The following is a 21,715-nucleotide window of genomic DNA, read 5'->3' as shown; positions in this document are numbered from 1 at the left end:
GTTGTTTTTTCTTTTTCTTTTTTTGATTGAAAAAAAATCATTCTGCAAGAACTTTATTTACATGCCTTGCGTTTCCGATAGCCATACTTTCTAAGCTTCGTACTTTCTAGACATTAATAGGCCGAGGAATAGTTTTGTAAATTCTATTTGCATTCATGTAAAAACTTCAGGAGATTTTAATGCAGGGTTTAAGAAAGTGCTGAATAATTTGTACAACTTTTTTTTTTAAAAAGGTGTTGGCAGGATCAGCCTTTGAAAGTGCAACATTCAGAATATTGTTTTCAGATGTCCCTGCGTCTCTCAAAAGCTGAGTCATCATGTTGTTCTAATGGGTTTTCTCTCCCTTTTCTGCACAGAACAAAGGCGTTGGTCTTAGAACTGCTGGCAGCTGTTTGTCTCGTACGAGGAGGGCATGAAATCATTTTGTCTGCCTTTGACAATTTTAAAGAGGTAAATCATTCAGTTGTGACAGAGGGAGCTGCCTGCTTAACCACAAGTTCTCTGGATAAGGTCTGTGGCAGCTTGGTGGTTGACCTCTGCCTCTGAAACAACTGGTGTTCATGTTGTGGACATATGGATATCTTTCTCCTCTGTGCAACACCCAGTTTAAACACAGTCTAAAACAAAGGCTTCCTGATTAAAGTGAGGCTACTATGCTTCATAATGCATATTTTTTTATAGAAACTTTTATATCCCACCACATGAATCAAAGCTTAAATCATATCAATTTATCTTTCCATCATGTGCCAGCTCTTGATCAATCTTCTCTTGGTCTTTCACCCCTCTTTTCACCCACTATGCTTACAGCAACCAAAATGAAAAAACCGTTTCAGAAAGAAAATATATTTTTCAGTATTTGGCTTTGTTTTTTTGTTTTTTTTTCATTCATTTTAAATGCTGAAATTAAATTATTCAGGACAGCTGAGTAGAAACAGATGAACATGTTGTTATTATGAATGTTGTCTAATTTCTGTTTTAGAGCTAGGGTCCTAATCTCCCACTTCTGCACTTATTTACTTTTAAGATAGCATAGATGATCGGTGCAAAAACCATGGGAAAAACGCTGTGACCACAGCGTGTACCCGAATCATGATTTTATTTTTGTGGAATTGTCTTATATAGAAGTTCCAAATTAAGGGTTTATTATTCTGCAACTTCACTGTACTGTTTATAGCAGGGTTATCAAGCTCCCAGCTCGCAGGCCCTGTTTACCAAAGGGGAAAAGAGTCACTATACGTCACATGTCGACGCTGTGATGACACGAGTTTGACATCCCTGGTTTATAGGGAACTAATAAATGATGCTAAGGAAAACAAAATCACAAAAGATCTTTAAAAGTGAAATTAAACAGCACATTGATAGTTGTTCAACAGTGAAATGTTGGTTTCCGTATTCATAAAATATTAAGGAAGTACTTTTGGCCAGCCTTTCTCTATGCGTTCGACTTACAGCTTTCAGACTTCCTAGCCAGCTGTGTGATTGACCCTCTGAAAGGTTTTAAACTGGGGAATCCCTCTGTTTCTTGAGAGAACGCAGGTAGTCCTTGAGTTTATGATAGGTGATTTAGTGACCATTTGGACTTATGGCCAACCATTTGGACCTGGTTCCGATATTCTGATGGTTGGACCCCCCTCTGCTGTCACATGACTGAACTTTGGGCACTTTGCAACAGGGCTGCATTTACATCTCTTTGTAGCATCCTGTGGTCATCAGACCACATTCTACAACATTTTTGCCAAAAACGACTACCACATCCATCTGTAATGGGCAGACTTCGTTAAGGTCCTATGTCAAGGACTGCCTATAAACAGTAGTGAACAAAATTCATGCGGATGCTATTATTTCTTCTTCCTTACTGTATTGGACAGTATTCAGTAATTGGGTGTTGTAGCCAGCATATTGTGCCAATGGCAGGGTAGGAATAGCGTGCTGGAGGATCATTTCCCCAGTAACATTTTTTTTTCAGTTTAAGGGCTGGAAAATTATAAGATAGACGAAACATAAGAGAAAGGAGTTTCTCGAGAGGAGATATCTGGTTGTCCTACAAATGTTTAGGAAGAACTTTATATTTATTGCAGGAATAAAGGTGGCCCAGAAAAGCATATTGTCACTGAAAGAAAGTTTGCTATTTTGTGTCGGTTAATATATGTTCTCCCCATCACAGATTTAATAAATTGCATTTATTACACACCAATGTTATTATCCATAGAGCATCAAAAGAACAGGGAAGGTCTTTAGTTTATTAGAATGATAAATGAAGACCTATTAACTTTTATTTATGAACAGCTGAATAGGCAGGAAGTCAAGCAGACATTTGGAACTGGTTCCAGTAGTTTAATCTAATTTAATCCTCCCTTTAAAACATCCTGGGATAAATAAATTACAAAAATATTGCAGTTATCTTAAATATTGTGACATGAGTTCACTTTTGTTTTATATCATCATAATCAACCCTGCTGAAACTTCACATTACGTTATATTCTTCTTTTCTTTTCTGAAGGTCTAGGCTTATATGAGTTGAATTTTGATTTTATTTTAAATTATAAAAATACTCTTCTTCCAGTGGTAAAACTCTTTAGTGAATATAATATTAAATCCCATATATTGCTAACCACAATATTATTATACATTATTTAATTCAGAAATTTAAACTTGGATTATTTTTAAATAAAATATCATTAATAAAATAATTTCTCCCTGAGACTTCTACTTGAAGGCGGTATAATATGTTGGGAACAATTCTGCCATCACTGGTTAGCACAAATACACCTGCGTGTAGCCAGTGCTTCCCTTTTTTTCAAATTAGGAGCACCAGTAATCCATGCCAGCGTAGTTTTATAAATAATAAGTATATTTTAATTTTTTAATTACAAAATTCTAAATAAAAGACAAAAGTATATTTAAGCGAACCAGAAAGGTAGAAAAGTTGAGAGTTATAAAAAGGTTGACAACAGATTCAAACTGCCTGTCCTTCAAAAAACAGGCAAGCATTTTTCCATTCCTCAGCAGAGAAAAAGTAGAGAATGGAGAACAGTTTTGCTGAACTAGAATTACTATATATAAAAATATTCCCTGGAATTTTTTGCGTTACAACTTGTACTTTCTTCCTGATAAATTCTGCTAATCTTGGATTTTTGTTCCTTGAGTTGTTTCCAGTCCTGAACACAAGATTGATTACTTAACTAAAGTTGATGTAAAATAAGCTATGTTACGTCTGTATCTTCTGATTAAATCCAGACCAAAATATTGTTCATTCTACATTTGGTTAACATAATTGTAAATAAATGATGATTCCTAGCTTCATGATTGAGGAATCTGTGGTGAAGCATAAGCCAACTCTGTGGTTAAGTATAATGTGTGAAGACAGTAATAGAATTAGATATCAGTTAAGGAGGTTTTAGTACATTATTTCGTATAAACAGCTCTGTTTAGCTTCTTTATCAACTTTCAATTTTTGAAAATTCTGGCCATTACGTCTTACATGAAGTAAAAATGTTCAGAGATATAAATTAGATGAGTATGGTTCACATGAAGTGGACTTTTTCTGTTTTTCATGGTATTGTGGTGACCATCAACCCATTTTACTTATCTTCAGATAAGGTAAAGATAAGAGGTTGCCATTCTCAATATACCTGCTTGGAAGAAAATTACACTGAAATTGTTAGAGGTGACCCAAACATCATTAAAACCATGGAGCACCAGGATGTTGAGTCAGCAATAGGAAGCTTCCGAAGATCAGCTCCTTGACAGATGGGTTCTAGCTCTTAGTTTTTCCTTCTTGCTTCTCCCTAAGAACATAAGAGGATATTCCTGAATCTGGGATTGATACAGAGATGAATAGAGATTCAAATTATGAAGTGTAACTCAGGAGAAGAATTTACTGCCAATGAGCTTTATCTTTGTGGATCATTAAATGTAGCTATTTAATTTTTTTTATTTGAATTTATATCCCGCCCTTCTCCGAAGACTCAGGGCAGCTTACATTGTGTAAGGCAATATTTATGATTTTAGGATCAAAAATATTGCCTTACACAATTTAGGATTTAGAACCAATACATAAGACCTGAGCCAATTCCTGAAGTTGTAATCATTTAGATATGGCCAATTTATTTATTTTTTTAAAAAATCAATTAAAACAGAAAATGTTTTTAGCCTAGTAAGCTTAAGCAGAAATTGCAAGAAAATTGGACTTTTGTTGCCTTAGCGAACTGTCAGGAGTTCATGGCAATCTGTAAGAAACATTCTCTCAAAACAGCCCAGTCCTGGAGTGAAATTGGCAGATTACACCAGACCATTAAGTTAAGAATAAAAAGAAATCATTGTCAAATCACCATACAGAACAGCAAAGAAATAAAGAGAGGGGGGGAGGGAGAGAGAGAGAGAGAGAGAGAAAGAGAGAAAGAAAGAAAGAAAGAAAGAAAGAAAGAAAGAAAGAAAGAAAGAAAGAAAGTAAGTAAGTAAATAAATATTTCGGAAAGTGCTATGTTAATGTTTAAATAAGCAATTTAACAATGAATCATTTTCACACTTTCCTATGTTGATTTTTCTCAGGATTTCTTCTCCATCTTCCGGTATTGTTAGTAATAGCTAGGGAAAAGGATTGGAGCATGGCTGCCCATTTAGTCTCCTGTTTCTTTGTGACACACACATGTTCCAAGTATTTCAAATTGCAGGATCAGATTGCCACATTCACACAAAATCTCATTCCATATCATTCAGCAGACTTAACAATCACAACAGTTGTTTTTCTCAAGTATAAAAGAAATTTATACCAGGTATTATTACTCCTTTTTTTATTTTTGGCAGCTGCATGTTGACCTATCTATATCTGTTGTGAAAAAGAACTTATTTAAAATATTATGTGCCATATTTAAATAGGCAATTATAATTCTGTTTTCATTAACATTCCTATTCCAAACACATTTACTAAAAAGGAACTTGTACTGAAATTTTGCTCTCAATTTAGTGTGCTTAAATTCATGTCAAAATATATACAACCGAATAAATAAGTAAACAAACAAACAAACCAAAGGACGGAAAATGATGTGTTTTAGGTTACAGGTCAGTCTGATCATTAATTATGCATATAATTTCTAGAAGCTGTAATACATATGATAATCCAATTATTTTGGGACAAACAAATTATTTCATGCTTAATTCTGGAGTCTAAAAAGAATAGCAGGTAACTTATCCCTGGAAACTTGATTTTATTGGAAAAAATTGTCAATTTTCTTCTTTCTCCTATTTTATTCAACAATTGATGAAATAATACATTTGTTAAAGCCAGGGTTAAGAATGGTTTCCTAAGTACCTACAGTTAAAATAAACTCTAAAATAAAAATCTATAACCTCTAAATCTCTAAAAAAATCTCTAAAAAATTAATCGAGGAAGTCAACAACATCTGAACAGAAGGTCCAACTAGGCAGTAAAAAACACCACAGAGGCATTGGATGAGACCTACAAGAGACATAAAATGGGTTAAAAAATGGGTTCAGTTGTCTGGTCACACCCACCATTTCACTGCCACTGCCCCTCCCCACTTCCCATGCTCTTTATTATAAGTAGTTGAAGGTGGACACCAAAGTTTCTCATCTCTTCCATATGACAAGGGAGTATGAGTGGATACAGTATATCAGCCTGGAAACTTATTTTGGGATGCAAAACTTACTGTATATGTGAACAGCTGCTTTCTGTCTACACATGTGAATGTACAATGAAAAGAAAAATGTTTCGTTGTCTGCTTTTTGTTTCTTAAAAACATACACAGGTGCACAAAAGTGGCTCATTAGATGAGAGGCGCTATTGTTATTGGATTGTTTTCCTGTTTTGTTTTGTTTTGTTTTTTGTCTTGTGTATGGGCTTGTCAGAGTCAGTAAGATTGGAGCAGCATCTAAACTGGAATAAGTAAGTAAGTAAATAAATACTGGATTCTGAGAGGGTTACATACCATATACTTGAGAACGTTTTGACATAACAAAACATTTCATTTGAGATGACATTTCCCATTTGGGATGTTTAAAGCCACTGGCTTGAAATAGCATTTTTAGATGATAACTCCTTACGTTCTCTTGTAAGAGGGTTAATAGTTGCAAATGATATTTTGTTTCTCCCTTTGACTTAAAGTTAATCCAAATAAGTGTGGATTTTGAGGAAGGAGTATGTGAATTGAAGGCTTTTTCTTTTGGTACTGGACTTTAGTTTGATGATGATGATATTATCCATTCAGTCATGTCTGCTCTTGGCGAGTCTGTGGACCAGGTCTCTCCACATCTTACGATCTTGCACTACTTCTCTGAGTTTTTCTGCTTTGGCTGGTGTCAGCTTTGATAGTGTCCAGCCACTGTGTTCTTTGGCGGCCTGGTTTCCTTTTATTGCTAACTCTTCCTAGCCTTAATGGATGAACCAGTTGTCAATATCTATTTGTCATGGGCAACATTCCCTCTAATTCTGTATATTTCTATGTTAAAATGGTTTGATGATGTTATTAGCATGTTTCCTAATAAACTGATAAATACTCTGCAATTTCTTTCCAGGTTTGTGGGGAAAAACAGCGGTTTGAGAAGTTGATGGAACATTTTCGAAATGAAGATAATAATATAGATTTCATGGTAGGTGTGTGCATATATTTCACTTACAAATGTGTGACTTCTCCCTCAGCTTTCATATTCTGGGCCATATTCCCATCCCATCCCTGGGTTATCAGGTTCTTTTGGAGCGAGAGGAACACAATTCTAATGCACAATTGGATTTTAATAGAATTTATGAACTCTGCTATCAATGGAGCGGTGACTAAATAGGCCTAAAAACAGGAGAAGGAGAAAAAAGAGCATTTGGAGTAGAAGAATGAAAATGAATGTTCTTCTGTCACACTTGAAGAAGTAATAAGCATGTGAATATTTGTCTTTCTTCAGCCAAGCATCAAGCCAACCTTTTCTGAACAAAGAAGCTAAGCACTACCATGGTGTTAACACTTGGAGGGAAGACCTCAAGGGAATAGCAGGATTGTAAGCTAGATTGGAAAGACAAAAAACATCCTAGAAGAATATTACTGCTAAGAAAATTACATAGACAAGTCCATGAAGTCACCAGGAGTAAAAAACAACTTGAACAAGACTTGACATTATCTTAGTATTGAATAAAACTTCAGAACTTACTTAGTAGTCTGCTTGTGATGTTCCCTTGCCTTTCTTTGTAATAGTTGGTAGAAAAATGGGAGCAAAGAAATCTAAGTAGTTACACTTCTCCCACCAGTATAGTGCCTAAAGCAGGATAAGGAGTAAAATCCTGGCATTCTTTAGAGCGGCACATTATGCTGTTATTTGTAAAATAAAGAGACATGCTTTAAACTATCATTGAGATATATATATATATATATAGAACATCTGTTCTATAGACATATAGAACAGAGGTAGGTTTCAGTAGGTTCTGACCAGTTCTGGAGAACCGGTAACGGACATTTTGAGTAGTTCGGAGAACCGGTAGTAAAAATGCTGACTGGCCCTGCCCCAATCTGCCTCCCAAGTCCCAGCTAATTGGGAGGAAATGGGGATTTTACAGTATTCTTCCCCTGAAGTGGGGAGGAAATGGAGATTTTACAGTATCCTTCCCCTGCCACGCCCACCAAGCCATGCCATGCCCACCAGGCCACACCCACAGAACCGGTAGTAAAAAATTTTGAAACCCACCACTAATATAGAAGAATAAGGAAAAACGCTATCTTTAAGTTAGCATTTGCATCTTTTGATTGATTTATCAATTTCATTTCACTTCCTTCCTATGGTTAAATGCAATCGTTTTGTGGAAGGTGCAGTTGACAATTAATGAAACATACTTGGATACTAAATTCATGTGTAGGTATGAAGCAAACATGCTGTATGTCAGAAGAACCAGGAACTTTGTATGATGATCTCTTGAGTCTACTTTCATTATGTAACCATTTTGGTTTCTAATTTTTGCTGGTTTTTTTTTCATATTGCAGAAACTTGACCAATTAGGGCGATATGTCAGTGAAACAATCTCTTTAAACTGTTTTTAGCCAGACATGAATCCTGGGCAGCTCCTTTCCTGATATAAAGAACAGGAGGAGGTTTTGAAGAGACCCAGCTGTTCTTCTCAAGCCAGTGAGCTAGGAGTGCTTTTAAAACACTCCAGATATTTTGCTTCAGTAGACAACAGCTCCTATTCCTTACTGAGTGTATGATTAGTGTGGAAATCTGGATTTGCCCCCCCCCACCTCAGAGTAGCTACTTACTTGATCAAGATCATTATTTTTTGCTGTAGTGGTTTGCATCAAGTCAGGTTTCAGATTTGCAGACAGAGCTTGCAAAGTGAAATGCGAGCTTTGATGATAGAAAGTTTAAAGATCTGCCATTGCCTACTGCGTCAGGAAAAATAACATCCTGACTTACAGAAACTTTTGAATTATTCTGTCATATCTCATTTTCATTCTTTTCTACGGCTATCCTATAGTTAGAGAAGTAGAAAAACTTTTCTTCAGTGATTTTAACCTCAGGGCTATGCTTCTTGATTTTGTTTTGGACACTGCTGTCTTGCTTAACTGAATATATTTAGGTCGAAGCTCCTGAGGTTTAGAACTTTGAATTATTCCTATGAGTATTAGAGTTATCATTTGTTCAGTGTTGCTGCAGAATTATAAATTACAAGTGTTCCACTTGTACTTGGAAACGCGGTCACCATGACAGCCAGCCCTCACACGGCTCCTGAAATTCATGGTTACCCACTGATCCAGTGCCCAGGTCCGCAATCAGCTGATAGGTTCAGCACAGACCAGCACTCAGCGCCATAAAAGAGCCTCCGTGATCTGTGACTCAAACTCTGCAACCAGGCCATCTGACCATGCACTTTTGAGGACAGTTGAACATCACCGGTCGGGACACAGAGTCAGAAGACAGAGCAGGAGACAGTCTCAAACTCAAGTGTTGAATCTGAGCAGGTCCAGACAGCAGGATCAGCCACACAGAAACAAACATTTGCATAACATCTCAGATAGGATGGTCACCAAAGCTGAAACCGATGTCCTTTCAAAGGATTCAACTTTGCAGTCACTCCCAAATACATCCCCACTGAGACCATTATATGGAGTTGAAACCAGCCTGACCAAAATCAACCCCATGACGCTAACAAAATCAGACTCGAATCACCAACATCCTCTGCAGCAGCAAGCCACCCAAAAGCAACTTACCCAAAGAGGAACAGACAGCACTACTTAACCTGAAAAAAGATACCAGCATAATAATCCTACCAGCAGACAAGGGCAACGCCACGGTGGTTATGAACACATCTGACTACCAAACCAAATTAACCAACCTACTCCAAGACCCTGCATACAAGCCCCTAAAAACAGACCCCACCACCTACCTAGAAAACCACTAGATCCAAAATAAAAGCCTCCCCATCAGCTAAGAAATCCAACAAAGAATCATTCCCAGAGAGAAATCATCCAGATGCCCTAAGCTCTACGTGGCCTCCCAAGATACACAAAGAAGGAACCCCACTCAGACCCATAGTCAGCTCCATAGGCTCACCCCTACAAAACCTAGCCAAATTTCAAACAACTACAGCCCTATGCAGAATCCATCACTCACAGTAACTCATTCCAGTTCATAGAGATCATAAAGAAACAAAACTTACAGCCCAGCGACCTACTTGTGAGCTTTGATGTCATATCCCTTTTCACCCAAGTGCCAATCAAAGAAGCCTTGACAGCTATCCAAAACAAATATAACCCCCAAGCACATACTAGATCTGACCAACCACTGCCTATCCAACACATACTTCATCTATAACGGACAAAAATACAAACAAATAGAAGGCGCACCCATGGGATCACCCTCTCACCTGTCATTGCCAACCTCTACATGGAACACTTTGAAACCCAAGCACTAGAAAATCTGATCACAAACCCAAACTCTGGCTCAGATACGAGACGACACCTTCATAATCTGGCCACACGGGAAAGAAAACTTGAAAACTTCCTCACACACCTCAATAGCCTACACCCCAAAATACAGTTCACCATGGAAACAGAAGTTAACAACCAACTTCCTTCCTAGATGTCTTAGTCTACAAGAAACCCAATGGCTCCCTAGGACACACCATCTACCAGAAGAAAACACACACAAACCGCTATCTGCATGCACTCACACCACCACCCAGCACAGATCAACTCCGTAGCCAAGACACTCATCTCTAGAACAAAATGCTTAGCTGACGAACAACACCTAAAACCGAACTACACACTCTCACAAACGTACTAACATCCAATGGATTCCAGAGAAATAAGATTACCAAACTAATCCAAAAGAACCCCCACTAAAACCCAAGACAGAGAGCAAGAAAATGGCACAGCCCTCCTCCCATATATAAAAGGCACCACAGACAGAATCAGCAAGATCCTCCACAAACATAACATCAAGACAGCATTCTGCACAAACCAAAAATATCCACCATCCTAAGAAACCCCAAAGACAAAATTGAGTTAGAAAATCAAGGAGTATATGAAATCCCATGCACCGCCTGCCCCACCACATACATTGGACAAACCAACAGAAGAATAAGTGCACGATTGAAGAACACAAGAACTCATTCAAAAAGAGGAACTAACTTCTTCCCTGGTCCAACACTTTAAAGTCACAGGACACGATATTGACTTTAAAAAGACCAGAACTATCGCCAAAACTGAACACTTTAACAACAGAATAATCAGAGAAGCCATCGAGATAGAAAACGCCCACACAGCATGAACAAACGAGATGATACCTCCCGCCTACCAGCCATTTGGAAACCTGCCCTTATTGACAAACGTGTCCCTAACACGAGGAATGACACCACTAATATAGAAGAATAAGGAAAAACGCTATCTTTAAGTTAGCATTTGCATCTTTTGATTGATTTATCAATTTCATTTCACTTCCTTCCTATGGTTAAATGCAATCGTTTTGTGGAAGGTGTAGTTGACAATTAATGAAACATACTTGGATACTAAATTCATGTGTAGGTATGAAGCAAACATGCTGTATGTCAGAAGAACCAGGAACTTTGTATGATGATCTCTTGAGTCTACTTTCATTATGTAACCATTTTGGTTTCTAATTTTTGCTGGGGTTTTTTTCATATTGCAGAAACTTGACCAATTAGGGCGATATGTCAGTGAAACAATCTCTTTAAACTGTTTTTAGCCAGACATGAATCCTGGGCAGCTCCTTTCCTGATATAAAGAACAGGAGGAGGTTTTGAAGAGACCCAGCTGTTCTTCTCAAGCCAGTGAGCTAGGAGTGCTTTTAAAACACTCCAGATATTTTGCTTCAGTAGACAACAGCTCCTATCAGTCCTGGCCGAGAAAACGCAGCTGCCTGCCAAAAGTTCAAACAGATTAAGACTTCAGCTAGTCCAGAATGCGGCTGCGGGTTATTGAGGAGCGGTTCAAGCTCCCACCCAATCAGTTCAAACCCCACTAGCAGTTAAAAGGAAGAAACAGCTGCATCACACATTGCTCCCAGAAGCACGAAGCCAAACAGCAGCAGTGCAGCTCACCAGCTCAAATCCCCTGCAGCACAGATTAGACTGAGCACAACCAAGCCCCCACCAACACAGGACACACCCCAGCCAATCAGAGCACAGAAAACCCCATCCAATCAGAGCACAGAAAACCCCATCCAATCAGAGCACAGAAAACCCCATCCAATCAGAGCACAGAAAACCCCATCCAATCAGAGCACAGCCAAGCTCCCACCCAATCAGTTCAAACCCCACTAGCAGTTAAAAGGAAGAAACAGCTGCATCACACATTGCTCCCAGAAGCACGGTTGAAGCCTGAAGATGACGAATGAGACTTCAAACGTCGCCAAGACACTTCCAATTTTACACGGGAGAAAACCCGAACAACCAAAGACCTATATATATATATATATATATATATATATATATATATATCATCTGTTCTATAGACATATAGAACAGAGGTAGGTTTCAGTAGGTTCTGACCAGTTCTGGAGAACCGGTAACGGACATTTTGAGTAGTTCGAGAACCGGTAACGGACATTTTGAGTAGTTCGGAGAACCGGTAGTAAAAATGCTGACTGGCCCTGCCCCAATCTGCCTCCCAAGTCCCAGCTAATTGGGAGGAAATGGGGATTTTACAGTATTCTTCCCCTGAAGTGGGGAGGAAATGGAGATTTTACAGTATCCTTCCCCTGCCACGCCCACCAAGCCATGCCATGCCCACCAGGCCACACCCACAGAACCGGTAGTAAAAATTTTTGAAACCCACCACTAATATAGAAGAATAAGGAAAAACGCTATCTTTAAGTTAGCATTTGCATCTTTTGATTGATTTATCAATTTCATTTCACTTCCTTCCTATGGTTAAATGCAATCGTTTTGTGGAAGGTGTAGTTGACAATTAATGAAACATACTTGGATACTAAATTCATGTGTAGGTATGAAGCAAACATGCTGTATGTCAGAAGAACCAGGAACTTTGTATGATGATCTCTTGAGTCTACTTTCATTATGTAACCATTTTGGTTTCTAATTTTTGCTGGGGTTTTTTTCATATTGCAGAAACTTGACCAATTAGGGCGATATGTCAGTGAAACAATCTCTTTAAACTGTTTTTAGCCAGACATGAATCCTGGGCAGCTCCTTTCCTGATATAAAGAACAGGAGGAGGTTTTGAAGAGACCCAGCTGTTCTTCTCAAGCCAGTGAGCTAGGAGTGCTTTTAAAACACTCCAGATATTTTGCTTCAGTAGACAACAGCTCCTATTCCTTACTGAGTGTATGATTAGTGTGGAAATCTGGATTTGCCCCCCCCCACCTCAGAGTAGCTACTTACTTGATCAAGATCATTATTTTTTGCTGTAGTGGTTTGCATCAAGTCAGGTTTCAGATTTGCAGACAGAGCTTGCAAAGTGAAATGCGAGCTTTGATGATAGAAAGTTTAAAGATCTGCCATTGCCTACTGCGTCAGGAAAAATAACATCCTGACTTACAGAAACTTTTGAATTATTCTGTCATATCTCGTTTTCATTCTTTTCTACGGCTATCCTATAGTTAGAGAAGTAGAAAAACTTTTCTTCAGTGATTTTTAACCTCAGGGCTATGCTTCTTGATTTTGTTTTGGACACTGCTGTCTTGCTTAACTGAATATATTTAGGTCGAAGCTCCTGAGGTTTAGAACTTTGAATTATTCCTATGAGTATTAGAGTTATCATTTGTTCAGTGTTGCTGCAGAATTATAAATTACAAGTGTTCCACTTGTACTTGGTAAAATGTAACGATTAATGGACATCAAGAAGGTTGTTGCAACTCTATACTCACTTCCTAGGAGAAGGACCTGTTGAATACATCTTCTCGGGACATATTGAATTGGTTTGAATATATTGAATTTGCCTTTGCTCAGGAATCCACTTTCCCACTTGGAATTAGAGCCGTACGGTAATTCCAACTGGAAGAGCAAAATCTCATTTGGAAAGCAAATGGATTGTGCATAGCACTTTTCAGGAAGCCCTTAAACTATGGGCTATGGACTATGATTTTATGGAATCAGGTAGCTTGGAATCTGGATCCTGGCACAGCCTAGATCAGGGGTGTCAAACTTGATTTCATTGAGGGCTGCATCAGGTCTGTGCTTGACCTCAGAGAGCCCGGGGGGTGGGTGGCATAGCAGGGGTAGGCATGGCCAGCTCGACATCATTTATGTTGGGGGCACCTGTGGTGGTCCAGGCAGCTCTGGGGGGATCCATTGTCTCTAGCAGAGGAAGGCGAGATCAAGGGAAGCACCAAAACCTTGTCCTCCAGAGGAGTCTCTCCGTTCCTCTCAGGCCATGCAGAGGACCCTTGGATGGTGGTGCAGGCTATTCAGAGCCCTAGGCAGCGGAGGGTTGTGACGGCCTCCTGCAGCCCTCTGCCAGCGAAAGCGTGCACCCCCCCAGGCTCTGTTTTCAGCCGCAACAGCCTCTTGCAGCCCTCTGCCAGCGAAAACAGAGCCCTCCCCAAGTCCATTTTTGCTGGCAGAGGCACCACAGGCTGGTCCTTCACTGTTTCCAGGGTGGCCCCCTGGCCTAGATAAATACAATTTCTGCAAAGATTCTTTAACTGCATTCTGTATAATTTTGCTTCTCTCTATCTTTGCCTAACTTGTTAGATGTAATCTTGGAACTGTGGTAAGATCCAAAAAATATATAGGACAGCTTATTCTGACCCATTTTTCCCTCTGGCAGGTGGCGTGCATGCAGTTCATCAACATAGTAGTACACTCAGTAGAAGATATGAATTTCAGAGTTCATCTCCAGTATGAATTTACAAAACTAGGCCTTGATGAATATCTGGATGTAAGTACACCCTGCTTTAGATTATCAGTGTCTTCTAGCAATGGGGCCTGTTATAATATTTGAGACGTGTTGCACTTGGATCTGATGATACAGAGAAAGAATTGGCACTTCCCATATTAAAAAGAACCACAAGGAGGCCTTTCCTTTTTACATTATTACAGGTAATCTTTGACTTACGACCACAATTGAGCCCAAAATTTCTATTGTTAAGTAAGATTTAAGCGAGTTTTGCCCCATTTTATGACCTTTCTTGCCACAGTCGTTAAGTGAATCGCTGCAGTTGATAAGTTAGTAATCCAGTTGTTAAATGAATCTGGCTTCCCCCATTGACTTTGCTTGTCAGAAGGTCGCAAAAGGGGATCACATGACCCCGAGACACAGCAATGGCCATAAATATGAATCAGCTGCCAAGCTTCTGAATTTTGATCTCATGATCATGGGAATGCTGCAGAGGTCGTAACTGTGAAAAACAGTCGTAAGTCACTTTTTTTCAGTGCCATTGTAACTTTGAAAAGTCACTAAACTAACTGTTGTAAGTCAAGGACTTACCTGAATTATTTTCAGCATTTTCAGTATTGGCCATTCTTAAACACAATCATGTTACAAAAATAATCCAATAAACAGACAAATCTAAAATCACATACCGCACTTTCCTGTTCTTACAAAATGTGGAGGATGGAGTTTTAAATAGCTATTTAAGTTTTTGCATTAGCTTTTCTCTAGGATGCACCTTTGTGCAAAATTATATTTTATCAGATGCTTCTTTAAGCAGCCTTCTTTAAAAATATTGCTGTTAAAAAGAAGTTACAGTAGTGGACAAGCTACCTGATTTCTCCTTCTGCAAAAATCATCATTGTGGACTCCTTATTTTCTGCTGTTCCTTTCTCACTGATGCTGTGATACCTCTTCATGTCCTATGGATCTGGGTAACTGGTGCTCTTTTTCATTATGTTCAGTGTTCAGTGATTTTACTCCATCTATGAACTTGCAAAGTGCGTCTGTGCATTTTATAAGGATGTGACTCGCCACCCCTTTATAGTGCCAAGAGAAGTGAATGAAACCATATGTTGTGCACACACTCGTGTTGTAGGGAACTTTGTATTACGTGTATCTCCTCTTCGCTGATTGCTGCTGGTACAGTTGGCTACATTTCAAGAGTACTAGTAGTTCCCCATGCTTCTTCTGCTGATCCTTTTTTTCAGAAAGAACTATCAGAACATGCTCAGTCATTGTTCTCTGAGCATTTCACTCATTGTTGTCCCTGTTGTTGAGCTACAAAACTCAGCTGATAACTGCCTTCTTGACAGCAATGATTTAAAGGCAATCATAATAGTGCTAGTATAGGCAAATATGATATGGATGTGACTGAAAAACTATCGTCAAGAGGTACTCCTAACTTTCTCATAACAAAGAAACTCTCAAATATACTTTCAATAATATTTTACAAACTTTAGGAATTACTTAAGCATTATATATAAAGGAAAAATACATTTTTAGACTTTAAGATTTTCTTTCAGTTACAAATGTCAAACCGATAAATTTTTTTTAAAAAGTTTAGAGTTTTTAAAAGGATGTATACAAGAAGAAAAAAAATATTCTGTGAGGGTAACTTGGAGGGAGTGATCTAAATTTAATAATGAACTTTGAAGTATGCATGCTAAGAGGAAGATTAAAAAAAAGATGTTTTAGAAAGTTTTGATTTCAGAAATGTTTTTAAAGAAAAGTTTAGTGTTTTATCACTAAAACACCTTTTTTTACCTTTAAGGTGAAAGAATCTGAAAGAATACAATAAATTTTGTTAATGTAAATGGTGATAGTTTATAAAGATTTGTAAGTGCAAATAGAAATACATATTATTTCCACAGCAAGGAAGATAAAGCAGAAATGGTTAAATTGATTGTTTTATTCAAAGAGGAGGATATATTTAATTATGTTTTTTTATTTGGATATCATTTCTGGATTTTGTTTTGTGATAAAAAAAGAGTGGTACACATAACTTAAGTTCATTCACTTTGAAAGCCACCTAATACAACATAAGTAGAATATATTGATCTTTCTCATTATATCCTTCATCATTTCTCTCTCCACATCACTTCCCTCATATAATTCTATATTTTTTATTATAGTCTTTTGTAGCCTGGTGCTCTCCAGATTTGCAGGGACCTAACTTCTAAAGTGAAATGTTCTGATAGCATATACTTTGGCATACTGGTTGGGAATTTCAGAGTTGGAATATATTGGAAGCACATATAGGAAGTATCAACTGACAATGGCTTAACTAGGGTTTCAAATGAGGTTACATGCTGGTAATTTGTATCTGGGAATGGGATCCTCTCTAAAAAAAGTATGTGTTGCACTTCTGAACTGCAGCCTAGAGAGGGATTGGCAAATCTTTTTGTTTCTTTAAAGAATGTGGATTTTGATCTGGATCTCCATTTTACACCTACATGGTTTTAAGTGAATGACTCATAATAGAAAGTTTGCATACTTTATCTAAACAGTTCATTTGGTAAATTATTTTGACACAGAAAACTACCTTAAGACAGCTTGACCTTTGATTTTCAGACATGGCTTGTGAATGATTAAGATAGACCATTCACAATGTAAAGTCTACAGTCCAAAGAGGAAAATATTCCATTGTGTAATATTATATGATTCATACTATTAGTTATTTCCCTTTTCATCTTGCCAGAAACAGGATTTGAGAAATTGGGTTCAGAAGAACAGTATTATAGAGGCATAACCAAGTAATCTCCCTTCAGTTTTTGGAAAAACAGCAGGATACATATCCAACAAATAAATAAAATTGTTGTGCAAGAAATTTAAGCTGGTGTAAGACTTTGGCAGAATAGAGGCCTATCTAAAAGTCTCCATGATAATTTTCATGATGGTCTCTGTGCCCCATATATTAGATGCTTCTCCACACTTTTGTAGTTCTCTTTGAGACAATCTGTACATGAATTATACATTGTGAACTCAGACAAACTTCTCCCCTAAATGTGGCTGAAATAATGTTCCTACTTCTTTTTTCCCCCTCCTGGATATTTGCTTCAGTCAACCTGTTTCTCATGAAGTAGTATTGTTTGCTGTTCTTTTTGCCACACCTTTCATTAAAATGAGCTGCAACTACGTGCATTTTTGGAATTTCAAGGAATTTATTTGGCTGCACTATTTCCATACAGTGATAGTACAGTCTTATTTATGCCCTGCTTACCTATGGGGAGCAGTTCTGTTGGTAGGAGCTTTGGGGTGCCTGCAGTTCTATAAACCATCTGCCAAATCATCAGAAATTTCTGATTATCAGAATTTTTCCTTGCTAGAGGAATCCTTTCCTTTATTTTGTTGGTGTTTTCTTTGAGTCTTTTTCAAGTCTAGTCTTTATGGTTCTAGCTTAATATTTATGCTTTAGATATCTGCATTTTTTTCTTGCCTTGGTTCATTGATACCATGTAAACTCAAGGGTATAATTACCTTCTCTGTCTGTGAACTTGGGACAATTTTGGCTTCCCAGATAATTTCATTATGGAGACATTCTCTTAGATTCAGTGTAGGCTCCAGCATTCCTTCTTTAGGACAAGACTATTGAGGTCATGGCATTATCTCAAGTAATTCGGGCACATCTCTTGATGTTGCCATGTCCAGCAGAAAATACCACTCAGTAGCTGCTAAGGTACCTATTAGCCATGACAATCAGGGCTAACAGGAGGGATGCAAATTGCCATCCCAAATACAGTCTAAGATGATGCGGTCAATCTACAATCTAAGCAAATGTTTTTTCCCCCCAATTACTCTCTATGAATACATCTGTCCAGGATGGGGAGTTGATTTTAACTCTCCCAAGAACATGGTCACAGTCAGATATGTCTCATGTAGGTATCAATGTACTTTCTTCTGATGCAAGGATTCAGGGAGTCATCAACTGGAACATAGTTTCTTTCTCTGAGTATATACAAAATCCTAAATGATTATGTCCATTGTTATGCATATCTGAGATCCACAAAAGAAGGATATTTATGGCTCAGGGTTGAAATGAGGGGTCCTTGATGCTCTCTGAGCTTGGTTGTTTTCTTGCAGATGTTTTGTTACTCAAACTAAGTAACATCATTACTTCTATAGTAGTAATGGAAGTGCTTTGGAGCAAGCCCACTAAAGAAAGAACCTCCTCTATTTTGGGTATCCATCCGAAACAATTCAGCTGTAAATGTTCTACTTAGGCTTGGGTAGGCATACAGGAACATCCTAACGTGGGAATGTATGTTTGCAGATAACCAAACTGTTTATCCTCCTTCCTCCACTCAAGAACTATCATGGAATTATATTTCTAGAATAACTAGAAGCTTGACAGCAGATTAAATCAAAACTGTAAGTTAGTCTGCCTGTGAGCAAAGAAAACCCAATTCATACTTGGCAATCAATTTTCAGATCCAATTTTAAAAAAACATGTGACAGATTATTTATGGCACTTCTGGCATTACTTATTTATTTGATTGGTCAAACTGTATGTTAGACAACCAGTTGGGAAGAAATAAAACTTTTCTTCATTTTCTCCCCACTACTTCCCACATCTCCCAGTTTGCTCCAAATGATCCTTTGGGGGGGCAAAATTGTAAGCAGAAAATTGTAAGCAGATGCACAATTGGATACAACTCAAAGATTTTTTTTATACTTGTTAGGAATTAGCTGATAATGTCCACATTTAAACTTGTATATATCCTGTTTCTACATCTAAAATGGCTCTTATATTTCTTATCCTGTTGTATCAGTTCATAGGAACTTGTAGCACGAAACAAAAATGAAATTTTTGTTGCTTAAGAGGTCAGCTGCTCTTGACGTGTTTTGGCTTTTTTTTCATTATATAAAAGTACTGCAACCTACTATGACAAGAATATTTATGATATATAATATCTTACTTCTGATGCTAAGTTCCTGCATGAGAACTTTTTTGGGGAAATTATTTTAATTTGGCTGTTAATATTTCAATTCCCTTTAAGGGATCTTGCAGAACCAATGCAAAATTGTCTGCAAAAGCCCTTGACTTAAAAGTTTCATTTTAAATTCTTTCTCTCACAAAACTTTCATCTTGTACTTGTATCGCTATTCAGTATATGAAGAACCAAAATTAACTACAGGGGAGAAGTGGGCATCCCTGTCTTTTCCTTTTTGTATTTCATAGGATGTTGTGAGTTCTCCAGTAATAATTATTGGTCCTTTATCTGAAGTATAGATCAATCTTACACATTTTATAAAATTCACTCCAAAATTCCTATCTTCCAAAACCTTGATGTTCTCTGTAAATATAGTGCAGGAGTCAGCAACTTGCGGCTCTGGTGCTGCATGTGACTCCCCTCTGTTGCGGCTCCCTGTCACTCAAAACATGTGGTACAACTGCCATTGTGTGACACCCGCCGGCGTGCAATTTATTGAGCTTTTCGACCCCTGATAGGTCAACCATGGATAAATCCAAGAAAAGAAAAGAAAACAGAACATTTACTTCAAGTACATATGCTAGTTTTGTGGCCACTCAAGAAATAGTCAGGCACGGGAAGGGTTTTGTGGCTCCCGGTGTTTTTTTTTTTCTGTGGGAAACAGGTCCAAATGGCTCCTTCAGTGTTTAAGGTTGCAGATCCCTGATACACTGCCTTGAATTTTAAGAACTTGGTGTATTTCTATACCTCTAGATATCTGAATTATTGCAAGAAGAAAAGGGACTTAACTTTCAATACCCCCTCCCCTTTTCAAGTGAACCTATGGAATTGTCTCTCAATTTAATATACAAATGGTAGTCTATATTCAGCATCCTAGAGTTATTAGGATATAGTGGGATAGAAATTTCCATAGTAAGTAAATAAATACATTTGATTAATCACATCAATGTGGGGCAACATTAAAAAGTTGGATGGTGCCAGGTTCGTTTGATAATTCTTTTTTATTCATTGATTAATTTGCTGTTGACTTTCTAGAAGCTGAAACACACCGAAAGTGATAAGCTGCAAGTGCAAATACAGGCTTACCTGGACAATGTCTTTGATGTGGGAGCTTTGCTTGAAGATGCTGAGACCAAGAATGCTGCCTTAGAAAGAGTTGAAGAATTGGAGGAAAATATATCTCATGTTAGTATCAGTTCTAATCATTTGAAAATATTTATTATGGGGATACATGAAAAATGATGTAGATTAGTTTCATTTGGGAAAATGTTTAGGGGTGTGTGTGTGTGTGTGTATAAAATAAGTATCATTGGCTGTCAACATTAGGTTGTGATTACAAATGTATTTTTATTATACAACTGTTTCTTCTGATAAAACATTTTTACTTACTTTGTGATAATTATTGCTTCCTTATTTTTTTTAAAGAATTGGAAAAAACTAAACTATAGGAAGTGCAATTTTACCTCAGGTTTCTGCCTCATTTAAATGACAGTTTTCATCTAATCCACTGCTGATGAAGAAAGCAATTTTTCAGGAACGCATGGTTGAACTACTAAATGTGGTTGTAGAAGTTATAATGATGATTGGAAACCCTTTATTTGGTAAAATTAGAAAAACAAGCATAGCATTGACCAGTATATTCCCATTATGATAAAAAAATAGCACTGCCTCAGATCTCAGTACTTGTGGAATAGAGATGGATGGCTGCTATTTCACCCAGACCGTAGGTCTTCATAGCCAGTATGAAAGTAGGACTAGCAAGATATTTGATTCAGCATGTCTTTTATGTTCTTATTATGGTGGAATGAAGAAGGGGAAATATTTGGACATTCGTCATTTTCCCATCCTGCAATTTTATACCCATTAAAATTTAATATTACCCATTAAGATCTGTTTCATATATTATATAAACTCTTTTTTTCTCACTAGGACAATGATTCAAATAGCTCTGGTGAATTCACAATCTCAGGTGCAGTCACTTGAACGAATAATTGAAATGTCAAAGCTGTTATCATATGACTTGTTTCCACTCCCCACTAATTGAATATAAATCCATAGTTGTAGAAAACATACTCAACTATGTCATAGTTTAAAAGTATGCACACAAATAACACAGTATGGTTTGCCCATTTGACTGTGTTCAGCAACAGAAATTAAACTGGAATAGAATGGATGGATCTGAACTTTATTATTTGGTCTTGTGGAGACTAAGGTTGAAGGGCAAAGTGTGTGTGGATGTGGGTGTGAGCGCATGCACACATATACGTGTATGTGCTCAGCACATTGTTGAAACATAACAGTTACGTGAATCACGTTGGCAGGGGGGGAGAGGTCGATCCCGAGGCGCCTCACTTGTGGGGTGCCACAGGGGTCCGTTCTCTCGCCTCTCCTGTTCAACATCTATATGAAGCCGCTGGGTGAGGTTATTCGTGGTTT

The 21,715-nt window shown here is 37.7% G+C and overlaps 1 protein-coding gene across 4 annotated transcripts in view; it reads left to right on the top strand.

The window, feature by feature from the left end:
• Positions 1 to 21,715, top strand: part of FMNL2 (formin like 2) — a 210,126-nt gene that overhangs the window by 154,816 nt on the left and 33,595 nt on the right. For all 4 annotated transcript variants that reach the window (XM_058192698.1, XM_058192712.1, XM_058192706.1 and 1 more), the window contains exons 9-12: positions 357 to 450; positions 6,535 to 6,609; positions 14,244 to 14,354; positions 20,315 to 20,464. In XM_058192698.1, the coding sequence (XP_058048681.1) occupies positions 357 to 450; positions 6,535 to 6,609; positions 14,244 to 14,354; positions 20,315 to 20,464 (430 nt within the window). The remainder of the gene's footprint in view (positions 1 to 356; positions 451 to 6,534; positions 6,610 to 14,243; positions 14,355 to 20,314; positions 20,465 to 21,715) is intronic.

This window comes from Ahaetulla prasina, chromosome 1 (genome assembly GCF_028640845.1).
Source record: "Ahaetulla prasina isolate Xishuangbanna chromosome 1, ASM2864084v1, whole genome shotgun sequence".
Lineage (NCBI taxonomy): Eukaryota > Metazoa > Chordata > Lepidosauria > Squamata > Colubridae > Ahaetulla > Ahaetulla prasina.
Note: the sequence above shows the minus strand (reverse complement) of the source record. Positions and strands in the feature narration are given on the sequence as shown.